This window comes from Myotis daubentonii, chromosome 2 (assembly GCF_963259705.1).
Source record: "Myotis daubentonii chromosome 2, mMyoDau2.1, whole genome shotgun sequence".
NCBI lineage: Eukaryota > Metazoa > Chordata > Mammalia > Chiroptera > Vespertilionidae > Myotis > Myotis daubentonii.
Window position 1 is genome coordinate 24014191 of NC_081841.1, and position 18496 is coordinate 24032686.

An 18496-nucleotide genomic window follows, 5' to 3' on the forward strand; every position below is an offset into this window, starting at 1 on the left:
GCTTCCCTATTCTGCTTGTCCTGAAATTTTTCAATTTTTCTAGCTTCTTACTGTTCTGTAACAATATGGTTTTATTATATTTATTCTGGCTTTAGTGGGTTCTCTCTCTCTCTCTCTCTCTCTCTCTCTCTCTCAGAAATGATAAAGACAAAACTTAAAGACTAATTAAGAATGGATTTGAATAATAGTTGTGGTTTTAAAACATGTTCACAGATTCTTTAACATTCCTCCCATCTCTGGGGTGGATTTTCACCCATAAAAATGATTGAAAGATGCCAAGGTGAAAAATAATTAACATCAAGAAGTAGGGCTATACAATTCACTTTCCTGTTTCAACAGTGCAGCTTAGTTTCTTTTATTTTGTGGCTTTATTTTTTTAAATCAGAGACACTGAGACTTGATACAATGTAGGTGACAGGGGCTGCCCTTTGTCTCATACAGTTTTTAAAAATATATATATTTTTATTGATTTCAGAGAGGAAGGGAAAGGGAGAGAGAAACATCAACTATGAGAGAGAATCATTGATCGGCTGCCTCCTGCACGCCCCCTACTGAGGATTGAGCCCACAACCCAGGCATATGCCCTGACCAGAAATGGAACCCTGACCTGGTTCATAGGTCCAAGCTCAACAACTGAGCCATACTGGCTGCATGGTCTCATACAGTTTTCAGAACTTCCTGAGCTTGTCCTGGGTAAGCAGCCCTTCCTCACACTTCTTATACTTTCTGCTGCCCTCCCCCAATAGGTCCCTGCCATCAATAGAGGCTGGAAAAGCCCTAGTCCAGCCGTGGGCAAACTACGGCCCGTTTGAAATGAATAAAACTAAAAAAAAAAAAAAAAAAAAAAAAGACCGTACCCTTTTATGTAATGATGCTTACTTTGAATTTATATTAGTTCACACAAACACTCCATCCATGCTTTTGTTCCGGCCCTCCGGTCCAGTTTAAGAACCCATTGTGGCCCTCGAGTCAAAAAAGTTTGCCCACCCCTGCCTAGTCCCTTTGATTCTTGGTGAGGTTCGGGGAGGGCCGCCACCCTTCCTGGTGGCACTTTCTATTCACCTTGGGGACACTTAAGCAGTAGCCCTATCTATCCTTCAGGTAAATGTTTGTATAAGAAAGTTTGAGAAGAACTACTGAGTTCATCACTTCAATCTTGATATTTTCTTTCCCCATCTCCTGAGTTAACAGGACAAAGTGAATCATTTCTATATTTGAGCATGCATGCAGCCCTTGGAGTCATGGCTGACACCCCTCTGGGGACCTTGATGGCACTTCATGCCCTTCACCTAATAGGGCTCTTCGAATTCCTGAGTCACGATTTGTTTATGTTCCTGCTCCAGGCGCAAACGGCAGCAGGAACACAAACAAAATGACGCCAACGCGGTGAAGGAGGGGTCACGGGCTGAGGAAGCCAGCCCAGCTCCCAAGGTGCCCGGCGGGTGCAACTGAAGCAGCAAAGGGCAACATGCAAGCGCAGGGCATGTCTGCACCGGCCAAAGGCACCCCAGGACCCTCGTCCCCGGTCCCCCAGATTCCAGATCCCAACCAGCTGGAAAAGGCTGGTTTTTCCCCCAGTGTGTTTGTTTTTGGACCCAACCAAGGCCCAGCGAGGAAGAGGGAAGAAGACATCTTTAGAACATATTTTTTTGGTTTTAAAACCTTTTTGCATGTCACACTCTCCATAGAATAAGAAGTATAAAATCCGTTTCTGTTTGCAATGGATTCTATTCAGGAAAAGGTTAGATAGGAAGAGAAGACACTGAAGTCAACCACGTGTCTGTCTCCCCCCACCCCCCATCCCGCGGGGTCCGGGGCGCCGGGGGCGGGGCGCAGGGCGGGGCGCCGTGACGTCACAATCCCAACGCGCCGCCGTGTTGTTTTGTGTTCCCAGCTTTCGGGGAAAGCCGCCGCGGGTTCTTCACTCGGCCTTGCTGGACCTGCAGACGCGAGGAGCCGAGATCCCTTCCCAGAGCTCGGCCTAGAGCTGCGGTGCGACGGGAGCTGCCATTTCCGAGGCGATCCTGAGACGTCCTGAAATTTGGCGGAAGGAGGCCCGACGCGAGCGACGCAGTCATCAGCCCTGGAGGCAGGCCCCCGCCCGGGGATCTTAGAAACCCTGCGGTTCATCATGAAGTTCCAGTATAAGGAGGACCATCCCTTCGAGTATCGGAAAAAGGAAGGAGAAAAGATCCGGAAGAAATACCCGGACAGGGTCCCTGTGAGTTGCGGGGGAGGGAGGCGGGGGAGGGGGAGGGGGACATAGAAGGACGGGGGGAGGGGGGCGAGTCGTGATGGCTGCCCTAAGGCGCAGCGGAGCGCTGGTCCCTGCAATTACTCTTCCCTGCTCGCCCGTCACTGCGGGAGAGCCAGCGGAACGGGTGCGCCCACTGCGGATCTTTAAAAACCCATTTTCCCGGGGCCCGCACCCATCTTGGCAGCGGACCGCATCCCCCCGCGGAGCCTGCGTTTGAATGACTCAGCGGTATCCGAGGCTGTGTGGGTTGGCAGGCGCTCGGAAGGTGGCCCTTTTGTGCGAGGACGGTTAGGTCGGGCCCGTCTGTTTGCTTCCTTTAAGGTCGCAGGGAAACTGATTTGGGGGGAAATCTCTGGTTGTTGCTCCCATAGATGTCTGCCTTAGCTGGCTCTCCCTTAATCGAGTTGACTTTTGGTCCTCATAGCATTGGGTTTGGGAGGCAAAGGTTCGGAAGCCAGTGGGCCTTTTTTTTTGCTTTTTTCATTCTGTTAGGGTTGCGGGGGGTGGGGAGGGGAAAGTGCCCCAAGACCGGCCTGGCCCGGGAAACAAGGTCACGTTCTCTGCGCAGCAGCCGGGCTGCCTCGTTCTTGGCTCCCGGGCTGTGGGGGCAGGCAGCTTCCTCCGCTGCTTATTCTGATCAGCTTGTCATTAGACACAGTCAGGAAGGCCCGGGCGTTTTTCTCTGGGTTTTGGGGACCCTGGTTAATGTAATTGAGGAGGAACAGAAAGGGTATGTTTCTGCATCCGGGCGTTTTTCCCATCACCAGCCCCCCCTCCCTCCCTCCCCCGCCCCCGTCACTTGCCGGGTTATTCTCTCCTGTGGGCTACACAGCCGGATTGGCGAGCAGAAGACTGTTACGGGTGTTAGAGGGAGCAACAACCTTTATATTTTGGGGATGAAGGAGCAGAAACTTTAGATTGTAATCTCCATCTTCAGGCAGGGACACTAAGATCCATGTTGCACATAATTTACAGGTAAAGGAATTTCCATGATCTGATGTTGCTTTCTTGACCCAGCAGGTATGCTTAGGCCTCCTCACCAATCCTTATCTAAATGTCATGATCTCACAGCCACCAGGGCAATCTGGTAGAAACGGGAACAATCCTTTTCCTCTAAGGACAGTTCTTTTCCTCTAAGGAAGAGGAGACGTGAGGGCTGTACCATTCTCTGGAAATTGCACACCAAAAAGGAACCTTCGCTTATTGCTTTGCTGGTCTCTGGCTCTTGGGTGACCGCTTCTAAAGTTTCTCCCAAATCGGGTGATACTCCACTCTCCTATAATAACATCTAGAAGTGACAGTTAACTGTATTGATAGTTGGCCGCGTACCTGAGCATTTTCTGCCTATAGTCATTCACTCTATCTTAATCATCCGCCCACCGTTATAATCCCCATTCTATAGAGGAAGACTGAAGCGCACAGATAGATGAAGTAACTTCCTAAAGGCTTCACACAGCTGGTCTGTTGCAGACCTGACCTTGGATTGCAGCCCTGCTTTGGGTCCTTCCTGCTATAATGCTCCTCCGTGTCTAATACAATTCTATCAGAATTAAGTGTGTGCACTGTGTACCTCACACTGTTAGGTATTGGATGTAGAGAATAAACTGTTGCTTCCATCAAGAGTCCAGGGTGGTATGAAGCTCTGTTCTTAGTAGCTCTGTGTATGTTCCCAACTCTGAAATGTACCTGTTCCTAAACCTAGCTAAATTTCCCATGTTTCCTTAACATTGAGATCCATCCCATTTCCATTTCCATGGATTCACCCGGAATGTTTCAGCTAATTCTCCCTATTCCCTTCCTGCTGAGTTTGCTATTAAATTTTCACAAAATGGTATAATTGGTAAACTATTCGGACCATCACTCAGACCGCATGGTCCCTCCAGTTAAGCTTTAACCGGTAATAAGCCTCCCAGCTGCTCCTTAGCTCGGTCCTCAGCCTGTGACCTTCTTTCCAGCTGTGACGCAGGAAGAAGAGCCTTGCTGAGTTCTGAGGTTTGATCCCAGTTTGGGGTAGAACCCTGGATCTTGTTAAAGTGCTCTGCTTACCAAATAGAGGGTTAGAGTAGATTATTTCCAAACCCCCCTTCAGCTCCACCGTTGATGGGTGGTGGTAAAGCAGCCACGGACCCTGACTGCTCCCACAACTCAAGCTGAGCCCCAGCAGAGGCTCTAGAGCCGCCACACCTGAACAGGAGTGACTGCGCCTCGAGGGAGAAGGGCTTCATGGGTTCTTAAAATGACCTTCATAGCTACAGTGTGTTGAAAACCTGTGACATTGCAGGAAACTGTTAGGCACAGGTTGTCTATTTTTTTTTTCTCCACTGTCTATTTTTTAAATACATGAACAGCCCCAAGGAGTACTAGCCACATGACATTTCACGGAAGGGAAAAACATGAGCAAAGCCTCTGGCCCAGCGCTCACTGCAAGAGAGTAGCGGAGTTGGGATTCTTGGAAACCTAAACAGTTTCCGGTAAAGCAGCGCTTTACTCCTCTCCTTCCTTTTCCTCTCCAAGTCCTCCCACCTACTCCCCCTAGCCGATGTCTTCTTTGCAGTTGGCTTTTTTTCTGCTTCCTTGTTGTGGTTTCCTTCTTTTGTTAAAAAAAAAAAAAAATGATTTCAGAGAGCAAGAAAGAGATAAAAACATCAGTGATGAGAGAGAATCATCGATTGGCTGCCTCCTGCACGCCCCCCCCCCCCCCACACACACACACACTGTTTGGATCGAGCCCAAAACCTGTGACCTTCTGATTCATAGGTTGACACTCAGCCACTAAGCCACATCGACTGGCCTACTACAGATTTTATTTTTAAGTGTTATGCTCCTTCGGTCTTAATGGTATAGGATTATTTTTCTCTGTATACATAAAATAAGTTTTTCACTACTGTTTTTTGTTTTTTTATTTTAGAGAGAGAGGAAGGGGGAAAGAGAGAAACATTAGCGAGAACCATCAATCAGCTGCCTCCTGCAGGCCCCCTTCTGGAGATGGAACCCCCAACCTGGGCAGGTGGGGGACTTGAACTGGCAGCCTTTTGATGCACAACCAGTGAGCCACACTGGCCAGGGCAGTTTTTCACTATTTTAATTGGTCTCCTTAAATTTAAAAGCTTTAGACACTTTCCTCTAAGCCAGTCCTTGTGTTTAGATACTTCTGTATAATTCACAAAGCATTTTCACATAAAATTTTATCGGTTACTCAAGTCCACCGTATCAGTACCATAACTTTGTAAAGGAGATGTTGGAAAGTTATCATCTTCCCTTTACTCATTGGAATGCTGAAGCTTAGAGAGGCTAAGTGACCTGTTGAAGATCAAACAGCTACTGGGGATACTTGAGCAGTGTTTATTTCTGCTTCCGTAATTTTCCTATACTTTCCAAATCCTCTGTCTAGGGTAATGATAGTTTCTAAACTAAAAGTCTAAATCTCATGGCTTTATAATAGATTTTAAATATTTAAAATTTAAATATATAATATGCATGGATTCTAAATCTATAAATACTAAATATACTTTTGTAGTATGCAATTTAAATTTAAATATATTATTTAAATATTTAAAATGTTAAATATTTATGTCTTCCATTTTATAAACTTACATGAGTAAAAAGTCTTTAATTTTTTAAAAATATTTTTAAGTTAATTTTTTTAGAGAGAGAGGAAGGGAGAGGGAGAGAGAGAGAAACATCATGTCAGAGTGAATGAAATATCGATCAATCGAATGGCTGCCTTCTGCACGAGCCCGCAACCTGGGCATATGTTCTAACCAGGAATGGAACTAGCAGCCTTTAGGTGCACAGGATGATGCCAACCAACTGAGCCACACTGGCCAGGGCAAATCTTTAATTTTTACTCCTCCTATGGAAAGCTATGATTTTTCTAAATTTTCAAATATACAAATATTTATAGACATTGAAAAATCCTTTGAAATTTTAACATAATATTGATAAATGGGTTATTGTACTGAGATAGCACAGAATATCCACTATAAGAACTATTTTACTACTTATTCTTTTGCTTAATAAAATAGTGTCTTGAACTTTTTTTTGTGGTCATTCTCAAAAAAATTGACAAAGTATAAAATTTAAACCACATCATCTATAGCTTTAATAAATGGCATTTATAAGAAAGAAAACTAACAGGTACTCTGGACCATTTGAGAAGACCTAGGCAACCCTACTGCTCTAATTAAAGACCAGAAGGCATTTATCCTATAGTATACCTGACGGGTAACTTGTAATTACTTAAAATCAAGATTCTTTTTACTTTTCGTCACATGCCCTGTCCGTCCTCTTGTTATTGCAGTAATAAAACTACTACAACCTTTCTAAGAAAGCCCATTTCCCCATATATTTGTAAGGGAGAATAAGAAATGGAAAAATGTTCCTGGGACTAGTCAAACTCACTTCAAATGGGGAAATGGTAGGACGTGGAAGGAAAAATACTAGGTTGGTTTCCGTAGTTTTCATTCCATTCTTTGACGCTCCTGCCAGGTGATCGTGGAGAAGGCTCCTAAGGCCAGGGTGCCTGATCTGGACAAGAGGAAGTACCTGGTGCCCTCTGACCTCACTGGTAATGCTCCTTTTCTCTGACCCTTCCCCCCATAGCAAAGCATTCCCAGTCCTTCCTGTGTGCATGAGATTGTGAGACTGAGGACTAGGTTGATGAAAGTAGGGTTCTTCAGAAAGTTAGGTTATTCAAAATGGTGACATAATTATTGCCCATCACCAGCCCCTTAAGCATTTCGCATCATAGTGCCTTGTTTGATGCAGGCACAGAAAAGTATAAACCATTGAAAGAGATCAGATGTCTATTATTTAAAGAGATCAGATGTCTGTTATTTAAAGCACTTAACATCATCTTTGTTACTATGATGTCACTTTATTCCAAGAGGAAAGCCAGATTAGTTTCTTGCGAGAATCACATTTTAGAGATTCTCAAATGATTTCCTTGTCTCCCCAAACAACATTTTTTCGGTTAACGTTTTACAGATACTTTGGTTAACGCTTGGAAACGCAGAGGATATATTCATTCTTCACCTTGACCCTTAGTGGAATTATCACTGCATCCAGGAGACACTGGAAAGATTGTTAGATATGTTTGCTCTAGAGGTCTTAGATTTACATATCAGCCTTCAGTGTGCTCCGGAAAAGGGAAAGCGCTGAACTCCATTCATTGTCCCAGCATTGGGATGAGTGGTGGTGCTAAGGTTACTGGAGTCGAGAAGACCACTTCCTATGACTAGTTTGTGTTAGGAAAGAAGTGTGTTTCAAATCAGACTGAGACAATGCTGGGCTGTTGCAGTCTGGATATTAGTGTTCCCTCAAAGCTGTCCTCAGGCTCAGCGTGGATATGCTAGCACCGGGTCTAAATTTGCATAAATGAAGGTAAGCTCCTATTTTCTGAGGAATAAACTGCTCAGTGGCCTATTACAAGTACAAGGGAGTACAAGTCTGAGTTTCACTTTATTTCTGTCGCTATGGGACAGTAATGGGCTCTGTTCAGATGGTATGTAAAGGTGGTACTCTAAAGGGAGCAGGTGTAGCAGGATTCTCCTAGTCCCTTGTGTTCTCTCCTCTTGCCTTTCTTTTATAAAACCTTCTTCCTTATTCCAGTTGGCCAGTTCTACTTCTTAATCCGGAAGAGGATCCACCTGAGACCTGAGGACGCCTTATTCTTCTTTGTCAACAACACTATCCCTCCCACTAGCGCTACCATGGGCCAGCTGTATGAGGTAATGGTCCTGGTGACAACAATACGGACAGGTCTGGTGTTCTCCGGCTTTTGTTCTAGTGCATTTTGATAACACACCTGGGAAGTGGAACAGGAGGTGTTGTCTATCAGGATCCTCTTACTCACGGCAGGCACTGTGAGGCTCTGTGAGATGAGACAGCACTGTCTTTCAGGAATAGAGCAGCTACTAAATGCAATCCCTTTTAATTCTTGTTCCTGTCTTGCCTTGCCTGGAGTATTATTATTTTTTTAATGTATTTTTATTGATTTCAGAGAGGGAGAGACAGACAGAAACATTTAGCGTGTGCCCTGACTGTGAACTGAACTATGACCTCCCGGTTCATAGGTTGCCACCCAACTACAGAGCCACGCCGACCAGCCTTGCCTAGAGCATTTTAACATGGGATTATCGTTATTGAAACAGTAGGAAATGGCTTTTGATTGTGAAAGTTTCAAATAAACTGAAATTTATAATTAAGACCAAAATCTTTAAATTGTTTTAACAGGTAAACTCAGCTGGAGAGAATAATGTATGTGATTTTTTAAAAATACATATTTCTATTGATTTCAGAGAGGAAGGGAGAGGGAAAGAGAGAGAGAGAGAAACATCAGTGATAAGAGAGAATCATTGATCGGCTGCCTTCTGCAAACCCCACAGTGGGGATTGAACCCCCAACCTGGGCATGTACCCCGACCGGAAATCGAACCACAACCTCCTGGTTCATAGGTTGATGCTCAACCACTGAGCCATGCTGGCCAGACCAATGTTTGTGATTTTATTTGGTTTCCTTGGTAAACTGTCAGAATCCAATATGAGAAAATTATAGTGTAGGACTTTGTCTTGCTATATCACCTAAGAGTGTAACTTATTCCTGAAAGGATTTCCCACAAGATGTTGCCTCCTGTGCCCCTTTAGTGAGTTAAATAAACTTCGAATATTCTAATCTAATTGTTATCCCGTGGCATATATTCCCTATCAGTATATATCTCAATGTGCATGTTTTGTTGTATCTGTGTTTTCCTCGCTAGATAGAATGAGCTTTTAAAGATAAGGATTATGTTCTAGTCTTGGAGATAATGAATGGGATGATGTTTTCTGACTTGTCCTCATCTCTTCCCCTAGGACAACCATGAGGAAGACTACTTTCTGTACGTGGCCTACAGTGATGAGAGTGTGTATGGGAAATGAGTGGTGGCAGCCCAGCAGATGGGAGCACCTGGACTCGGGGGAAGGGGGAGGGAAGTGTGTGGGATGTGGGGAAGAGATCGTTAGCTCCCACCATGGAGGAGACAGAAGGTGAAGACACCTGGAAACACTACACCGTACACACCGTCATCATATTTTCACCTGCTCAACTGGTATTTTTTGCTGCTTCCTCGGGCCAGGGAGAAAGCCTGTCAGGACAGAGCCGTTGGATTAGCTTTGCTCGAGGAATGGAGAGGATATAATTTCATAGCATTGCTGCGAATTAATTTTTTTGGTTTTTTTTTGTTTTTGTTTTGTTTTGTTTTGTTTTTTTAGAAGAGACAGGAGGTGGGCAAGTGGGGGCCAGAGATGATTGTGGACTAGCATCAACTTCCGGCTCTCCCTTCTCTTCAGGCAGATTCTCTCTGACATTTGCACAATTTAGCTGGGGGGAGGGGAGGGGAGGGGAATGTTTTAGGACTACTGGTAGTGGACCATTCCTGGGACCAAAAGAGACACATTGTAATTCAAACATTGTGCCCCATCTCTCGTATCTGTACACCTCCTCCTCCTCCATATCCTCCTCCTCCTCACCTCCTCTCCCCCCCCTCCCCCAGTCATAATCTCACAGACATCAAGCACCACCCCAGTGACGGGGATAGATGTCAGACAGAAATTTAGATGGCGCTCACTTTAGGAAAAAGGACGTGACAATGAAGGTAGTTTTGATGGCATTAACTGGAACTGATGAAGTATTGAACATCTCTGCCCAACCTGCTCGCTCTCTGGCTCTCTGGCGCCCTTAGTCCCACCCCTACCTTGGACTTTAATGAGCCTCAGCCATTTCCCATCACAGACTCAACGATGTCCTCCCCCCCTGCTGTCCCTTCTGTCTCACAGGCACGGAAATGCGCAGTGATGGCCAGCTGCTTCCCTCCTGGGTTTTCGTTTACTGCAGCTGCTGGTTAGAAAAGCTGGAGAGGGTGACTTTCAGTAATTCGTGGGGGTTCTGTTGATTCTGATTATTTTCACTTTAGGGGTTATTCTGGGTGGGGGTGGGGAGCACTCAGACATGACATTTCAGCTCATCTCTGCTCACGAGAAGGGTTCTTCCTGTGTGGGGGAATCTGGGTGTTGATTCTGTCAGCTGCAGGCTCTTGTGTAATGTTTATGCTGTCAGGCCAAGGAAATAAAGTAATTGTTTAAACTCGCCGTGAGTTCAGAGCTGTTGTCTTTGCTTAGTATGCATTACGATGGACGGCGGGTGGAGTCTCTGAGCAGAACATCTGAGTGGGTGACTGGTGGCAGTATTCGTTCACATGTGGTCAGACGTGTACAAGTTTGCTGACCAGGAGCGACCATCCAAATGTGCGTGTGGAGGTGGGGCCATGCGGCGCGACGATGATGTGTGCGTGGTAAATGCTTTGTCACTGTTTTATGTGATTTTCTAAACTGGAGGGGGAAGACCGCCTACATCAGAATACAGGGGGTGGAATTGGGGATGTGCAGGTGCCTAAGCCTTGTTCCAGATTTTACCCACTCAGAATCTCTGCGTAGGCGCCTGCATTTTTAATCCCATGATTCTGCTGTGCACTGAAGTTGGAGAGGCGTTGCTCTGTACACCTGGTTTTGCCCTAAGTCCCAACTAAACATATTCCCTTCACATCTTGTTCAGAGTGAGGCTAAAACAGAAAAGGCATGTAGGTAAGGCTCCTGGGGTTACACAAGCTTGGGTATTCTGACCATTTGAGTCCACTCTGTCAGGGACTAACACCTGAGTGAGCAGTTGGGGTGCAAGTTAGGAGACAATGAAAAAAATATTAGTAGACAACTGCTTTCTTAAAGAACTTCAAAACCTGTCTCTCATACTGTAATCTTGCATCTGTATCTCCAAGTGGTGTCTACCTCTGCAGTTGTAGGTGGTTATGAAAGATCCATGGCAGGACTCCACCCACCACCAAATCACGCTCAGTGTATTGACTGAGAAAGTGCAGCCAGGATTGAGGGAAGGAAGGAGCCCGAGCCCAGCAAGCATCACACGAAGAAAATTACGAAAAGTTGTAAGGAGTTTTGATGTTGACATCAAAGCACTGGGAATGAGACACCTGTCACCACTGGCAGAAAAATATTTAGGTGTTTCTGATAAAGCCAAATGGAAGCTAATATTTGAATTAAGATAGGAATTATATTTTTAAGGTAATGGACTTAGTCACTGCCTAAGAATAAAATGGGATAAATGTTTAAAGCAAATAACCCAGGCTGGGTTTGCTCTGTGGTTAGAGTGTCGGCTTGTGCACTAAGGATCACAGGTTCGATTCCTAGTCACGGACACATAGCTGGGTTGCAGGTTCGAATCTCCTGGCCCTGGTCAGGGTGCATGAAGGAGGTGACCAATGGATGTTTCTCCCCCACTCCTGTCCCTCCCTCCTACTCCCTAAAAAATCAATAGAAAAAACATCCTTGGGTGAGGATTAGCCAAAAAAGGTAAAAATCAAAACAAATACTTGGCAGATCCCAGTTCCCTACACATGGGGAGCAGTCCCTGGAGTGCATGGAGCGGCGGACCATCACTAAATCCGAGGGGTACTTTGAACTTAGAGCCTCTGTCTCCTAGGAGGCCTTTGCCTAGTCTAGTCTGACCTATCTCTGGGTCTTCCTGTTGGAGATCATTTGTCCTTGGGTGGGATTAGACCGGCCCTCTACTTTCATAAATCCCTAAAAGTAAATAACTTAGTTCAGGAGCAAAGGCAGGCTGGGGGTTCGAGGGCTCCGATTTGGATGTTCCTTCCTGAACAGTAGTATCTCAGAGCCACTCCCATGATTCCTGCTGGTCCAGCTCTAAAGCCTCGCAGTGCCCCCTGGCCATTGTGTAGTTAAGTCTCGGAGTAAAAGCAGCTTAGGGAATGTCTTTTCACTCTTGTCCCATGGAAGATGGATTGACACTCTGATACTTCTTCCTGGGAATCAAGTGTGAATGATGTGTCAAATAGTCCAATTTGCCCCTTAGAATTCAGCCTGAAATCACTATCAGAGATGAGTGAGTATTTAGCTTTTATCATATATTTTGGTAGATCTCATATCTCTGTAGGGTGAGCATACATCCAGTCTTGCAAGGAGCATCTTGATTTATGCCTGTTATCCTGATTGGTTTATTTATGCTTATTTCACTGTTACAAGTTCCCCAATGGACAAACATAGAAGTTCACTCTCCTTATATTTAATATAAAATGGAAGCTTATCACCACCATAGAGGGAGAGGAGGGGTGAGAGAGAGAGAGAGGGAGAATTTGCCATCCAGATACATCCTGCCCCACAGCTGTTAACCCTGTGGGTGGAAACGAGAAAAAGAAGGCCACTCCTGAATAGCAGACTGTTTGCCTTGTTTTCCCCAATGTAGAGTTGTTTTCCTATAAAGCTCTGCATTTAAAAAAAGTTCATAGACTGTATTGTGAAATCAGAGGTCAAGGTTGCAAAAGAGCAAAGCAAATGGAGGTTAACTAATGAAGAGCGGTGACTAGGCAGACAGGGGCACTGCCTGGCAGAACTCCAGGGGCAGCATGCGGTTTTGCAGTGTGGATGGTGTTCCCAGCATGTGCACAGGCCTCTGGTTGTCGCAGTGCCCCTTTGGTCACAATACTGTCAGTGCACCAGTTGCTGTGGAAATGTTACCGGCAGTAAGCACGTCATTATTTGTTGTATTTGTGTCATTCACCACCAAATGGTATAAATTGGAGTTTTTGTGTGTGGGCTGAGGCATGCTGTCCACTTGCCCATGGATATAACTGTTGAGATAAATGCAGTCATTTCTGGGAAATAAACTAGTTCACAAAATCAGTTTCAGCCAGTTTTTACTCTAGAGACTTGTAATCCATATTTCTAGCTGTGTTTTCTTTCAGATATGATTTTACTCAGAGATTTGAACAAGCTCCAAGCATTCAGCCTTATTTGTTTTGTTTTGTGTTTGTTGCATGAAACCACCAATTATTCTCAGGAACTGGCCCATTTCGCCCTTGAGTGGCCCTGCGTCCCTGTTATCACTGAGAGTGCTTGCCTGCAGCCCAACTCCCCACCCACCGCTGTGTTTACCTGGGTTCACAGTGCCAGGGCTATTTGGTCAACACAGCTGGTGGCATTTTATCACGTGAATGACTCAGGGCTGCAGAGCTTGTTTTTCTCAGCTATTTTGATATATGCTTTAAAAGGAAAAAAGACCACACATTAGAGACCCTGTGTCAAAAGCTGTGCTCTGTACAATTAACAAATAGAACTCCCCTCCGTCTGTACCACCCAGAGCAGAATGAAGCGTGTAAAACTGCCTTCCAAAGAGGATATGCTGGGCTCAGGTGTCTGCAGCCCAAACAGCTCTGGCCAGAAGTGCTCTCTCCCTGCAGCCACCTAGTAAATCCTATCTTCCCTAAGGGCAGCCGGTGCTGGGGACGACTAGTTCTGGTGGCAAGTTAGGCCTCTTTTTACTTTGTCTTCCTTGAGTCAACTTTCTAATCCCCAAATGACACATCCCTCCAGAACCCACAAGTGAGCCAGAAAGTGGATTAAAGCAGTGTCAAAGGGCAGGACAGAGAACAAACCTTCATTGGCCCATTATGTATAGAAATCATTGTGCTAGGTTCTTCATGTTGTCTCACTGAATCTTGGAAAAAAACTCTATAGTGAATATTTTGATCCAATTTGGCTGCTAAATAGGGAAAAGAAAGGTTAATTTTCCCAAGATGAAATAGCCAATATGAGCTCTATATAGTTAGATTCAAGCCCAGGTCTAGTTGCAAACCGAATGCCGGGACCTTCACTTCGGTCAAAGTGTTACCGGGGAGACAATGAGACCTTGGTTCTTCTTGAGGGAATGGTTTCAATCAAGAGACAAAGTGTAGAAAAGCAAGCAAGAACTTATTGACTGCAGCAAAAACATACTTAGGAGAGTGAAACAAGGAAGGCACAGAAGCAGCAATAGGAGAGCACAGTCTGGGCAGCCTTGGCTCATGGGGAAGTCAGAGAACAGGGGGCCATGGAGACAGGTTCAGGGGGTTAGCCTGGGATGAGCTGCTGCTGCCCCTGGCTGCAAGCCTCCTGGGGTCCCTTAGAGGTCAGGGGAGACCTGCCTGTGGGGGACGGATGGGGGAAGGGAATAGCATAGGTATGTTCCCCGGAGGGAGATCAGATCATACTGGGACCTTTGTTTTTAGACGTTTTAAAGGCTGGGTGTTTAAGGGAGATTTTAGGGGCAGATCAATAGAATATTCATCAGCTTTATGCTGATGCACCAAAATGAGATTCATCCTCTTAATTTGTCCTTTGATGTGGTTGGGAAATGGCACTGATTGGATGTCTATCTGTCTCCCTGAGTAGGGTGATTTAAGCTATTTACCCTCTGGTTGGAGAGAAGTGCAACCTTTTAAGTATCCTTGGTTTAGGGAAGATAGGATTTACTAGGTGGCTGCAAACTGTTTAACTATCTCTCAGTTTCTTTGTGGAGTTTGTCCTGTAGTTTTTCTAGCTTTTACTATCTATACTAATAAAAGAGTAATATGCTAATTAGACCAGGTCGACCAGACATCTTCTGGACGTCCAACTTCCTTCCGGACAAAGCCACAGTGGTGGGGGCCGAGGCAGAGGCAGTTAAGGACAATCAGGCCGGCAGGGGAGCAAGCAGTTAGGGAGTGATCAGGCCAGCAGGGGAGCAAGCAGTTAGGAGCGATCAGGCCAGCAGGGGAGAGCAGTAAGGGGCTATCAGGTCGGCAGGGGAGAGCAGTTAGGGGGTGATCAGGCTGGCAGAGGAGGGTAGTTAGGGGACGATCAGACCGGCAGGGGAGCAGTTAGGCGGTGATCAGGCCGGCAGGGGAGAAGTTAGGGGTGATTCGGCCAGCAGGTAGAGGTGGTTAAGGGTGATCAGACAGGCAGGCAGGTGAGCAGTTAGGAGCCAGCAGTCGGGATCAGGCCTAAACCAGCAGTTGGACATCCTCCGAGGGGTCCCAGATTGGAGAGGGTGCGGGCTGGGCTGAGGGACAATCGCCCCCCCATCCCATGCACGAATTTCATGCACCGGGCCTCTAGTCCTATATAATAAAAGCCTCATATGCAAATTGCCCCCTCGGGAGTTTGACCACTCGCTATCATGTGTGCTGACCACCAGGGGGTGGCGCAGAACATGGTCGGCATTGGCAACGTGGTGCTGGCAGCGGGCAGCAGTGGAGGCGCTGCTGGCCCTGATGGGCCCCAAAGAGAGTGGGACTGCGATGGGATGGTAAAGCAGGTGAGCTGGTGGCACCAGGCCAAGGCGGGTGTGAGTGGGGGCCCCATTGACCTGCAGATCGTCCCACAGACAGCGACCAGCAGCAGCAGGGGCAGGGGGCACCGCTGGCTCCCAGGCCCAGATCCATGGCCTCACAGATGGGATGGTGGAGCAGGTGAAGGGGTGGCACCAGGTCAAGGCGAGTTGCCAGGAGGGGCTGCAGGGCTGCGAGGCTGGAGGTGTGAGCTGGGGCCTGATCCCTGCAGGCCACCCCGAGGGACCCACCCATGCACGAATATGTGCACCAGGCCTCTAGTACTATAACAAAAGCAGATCAGAAACTTTGGGGATTCCATATGAATCAGACTAAAAACTGAAGCTGCACAATATTTCAGTTTCTCTTTGTAATAGTCCCCTGTCCTGTAACTGAGTTGTTTCTGCTTGCTACTTACAAATGTACTAGCTAATTTTACATCTCAAGCCCTCACCTTACATTGCTTTATCTGTAATGCCCTTCCCTGTCCTACCTGCCTGGCTGAGCTCTCTCCAGGAAAAGCACCTTTGTGAGGATTAGGTACAAGAACCAGTAACTGTAAAACAACAGTGGCTTAAAGAAGATATTTATTCCATTCTCATGTAAAAAGTTCAGGTTTGGTATAATGGCTCAGTCTCCCCAGGCCCAGGCTGGTCCCACACTGGGTGTGGTCGTCATCCTTCAAGTTAAAGGCATCACGTTCCTGTAATCAGATGGAGGAAGAGATCCAGAAGAGGACATACAAGTCAGCTCACTTTCTGTTTTTATTTTATTTTATTTTTTATGTTTAAGTTTAGCTCTCTCTTAAGGAAGTTTCCCTTAGGCAGTCAGGACAGTTCCACTTATTTTTACTGACTGCAGGTTAATACCCTGGCCATGCCTCATTTTAAATGAAATTGTGAAATTTAGTCTTTATCCTAGATGGGCATCTTCCTGGCTTAAAACTATTGCTATGGAAGCAGAACATAAAAAGATACTCTTCTATGAACCAGCTCCTAATAACTCCTTTAACACTCCTGGAAATTTGGCAACATAATTCTCAGTGCAAGTACTATATTCTGTATCTCTGTGCTTCTGTTAAAACATCCATACATTTCATTATTACTTTTTTGTATTGTTTATTTTGTTTTAAACATATCTTGCTTCCCAAATTATATTTTAGGCCCCTCAAGTGCTGGAACCATATTTTAATTGTCTCTGTATCCCTGGTAGCCAGCAGGTGATTAGGAGCTAATGATTGCTAAATGAAGGAATGAAGAAATAAGCATCTGGATCTTATACTAAAACATGGGATTTATCTATTGATGAAGACTTCCTGGAACTTTAAGGAAACAATCAATTGTGAAGGTCTATGGGAGGAGCTAGGGCTTATGGAAATTCTTGTATTCTAAGCAATCATGAGAACACTACACACTAGAACCTTACAGGAAGAACTCTACGTTTATAATAAAGCTCTATGGTTCTAACTTCCCCTTCCATTAACTTCCTTTTCCTTATTCAGGGTGGGGAAAGTCCGGCCAGGGAGCTATCTAAGGCCCAAGAAATCATTTGGTCTGGCCCTGCCAAGGCAACCATAGTCAGAACTTAAAATTCAATAAATCTAGGAGCTTTTTTCATAGCAACATAAATTTATTTTAAACTAGAGGCCCAGTGCATGAATTCGTGCATGGGTGGGGTCTGGCCGGCCCTGTCCCAATCGGGCTGGATTGGGGCTGGGCCTGTTGGGAGGAAGAGATGGCGGGAGGTTAGCCAGCTGTCCTTCCCTGATCAGGGCCCAATAAGGGTTGGGCCAGCTTGGGGGAGGGGCCGTGGGTGATTGGCCTGCGGGCCCCACCCCCGATTGGGGTTGGGGGGCTGATTGGGGGTGGGGACAGGTGGGGGGAGGTTGGGTGAGAGGGCAATGAGAGGTGGGGCTGGCTGGGGGGAGGGGTTGCGGGAGGTTGACTGGCCGGCCCCGCCCCCTATTGGAGTGGGGGGTGCGATCAGGGGCAGGCCAGCCAGGGGGAAGGGCTGAGGGCCTATCATGGTGGGCTGATTGGGGGTGGGGCTGGCTGGGGTGAAGGGCTGGGGCTAGGGGGACATTTGGCTGGCTGGCCCCACCCTTGATCGGGGTGGGAGAGTCTGATCAGGGGCAGGCTGGCCAGGGGGAGGAGCTGCAGGAGGTTGGCTGGTGGGCCCAACCCCTGATCTGGCCGGTTCGCTGGCCACAGTGGGCATCATAGTGGCCCGTCATTGGTCATTCGGTTCATCATGGTGGCTGGCTTTTCATATATGTAGATGAACTATATTAAGTGAATGATGTTAAAAATATCCAAATGGCCCTTGGCAGAAAAAGGTTCCCCACCCCTGCCTTATATAAACACTCCTTCATCTTGGCACGCAGGCCAGAGTATGCACTTGGCTTGAGATTTCTGCATGCATTGAGTTGGAATCCTTTGTTTTTCCCCAAATAAATCCTTTTTGATGACAAAATGCTTAGTTGATATTATTTTTCAATAGACACTATTCACTCTTAGAACCTGAACTCTTTAGCTTAATCTAGACATTTCTGACATTAATTGCTTAACTAAGCAACTAGGAACCCTTTTATCTCATTAATGATATGATTTTCAGTAAAGTGATATGGGAGATATTACTATAAAATAAATTTAAAATGTATTTGTGACATAATTATAAATTAATGAGTGTGTTTAATGTACTAATTGCACAGAAATAAGACACCATTAACATTCTTAAATTCCCAAGGCCAATTTTATTACTAGAATAAGAAGAGATTGAGTTGTTTTAATGAATTTAAGGCTAATTGCCCTGCTGTCATTTTCCACCTCAACCGGAAAGAGTCACAATGGACCTGAGATGGGTGGGTCTCTGTACTAATAAAAGGGTAATATGCTCATTAGACCGGACATCATTCCGGATGTCCTTCCTGAGGAAGCTGGGGGTGGAGCGAAGCCCGGGTCCCGGGTGCTGGAGGGAAGCCAGTGCTGGCAGCCGGGGGAAGGAAGGCCTGCTCTTCCGTGAATTTTTGTGCATCGGGCCTCTAGTTA

At 46.1% G+C, this 18496-nt stretch overlaps 1 protein-coding gene across 1 annotated transcript; it reads left to right on the plus strand.

The window, feature by feature from the left end:
* The first annotated feature begins 1862 nt into the window (after positions 1–1862).
* GABARAPL1 (GABA type A receptor associated protein like 1) lies at positions 1863–10381 on the plus strand. Its single transcript, XM_059682185.1, has 4 exons — positions 1863–2221; positions 6746–6824; positions 7868–7986; positions 9109–10381. Exons 1-4 carry the CDS (start codon positions 2132–2134, stop codon positions 9172–9174), a joined length of 354 nt encoding a protein of 117 aa, XP_059538168.1. The 5' UTR covers positions 1863–2131; the 3' UTR covers positions 9175–10381.
* Positions 10382–18496: the final 8115 nt, after the last annotated feature.

What these genes read in the sequence shown, in the direction of transcription:
- GABARAPL1 (XM_059682185.1), top strand. Translation starts at nt 2,132, where the DNA reads ATGAAGTTCCAGTATAAGGAGGACCATCCCTTCGAGTATCGGAAAAAG. An exon ending in AATACCCGGACAGGGTCCCT is followed by an intron (nt 2,222 to 6,745) that starts GTGAGTTGCGGG and finishes CGCTCCTGCCAG; the next exon opens with GTGATCGTGGAGAAGGCTCC. An exon ending in CCATGGGCCAGCTGTATGAG is followed by an intron (nt 7,987 to 9,108) that starts GTAATGGTCCTG and finishes CTCTTCCCCTAG; the next exon opens with GACAACCATGAGGAAGACTA.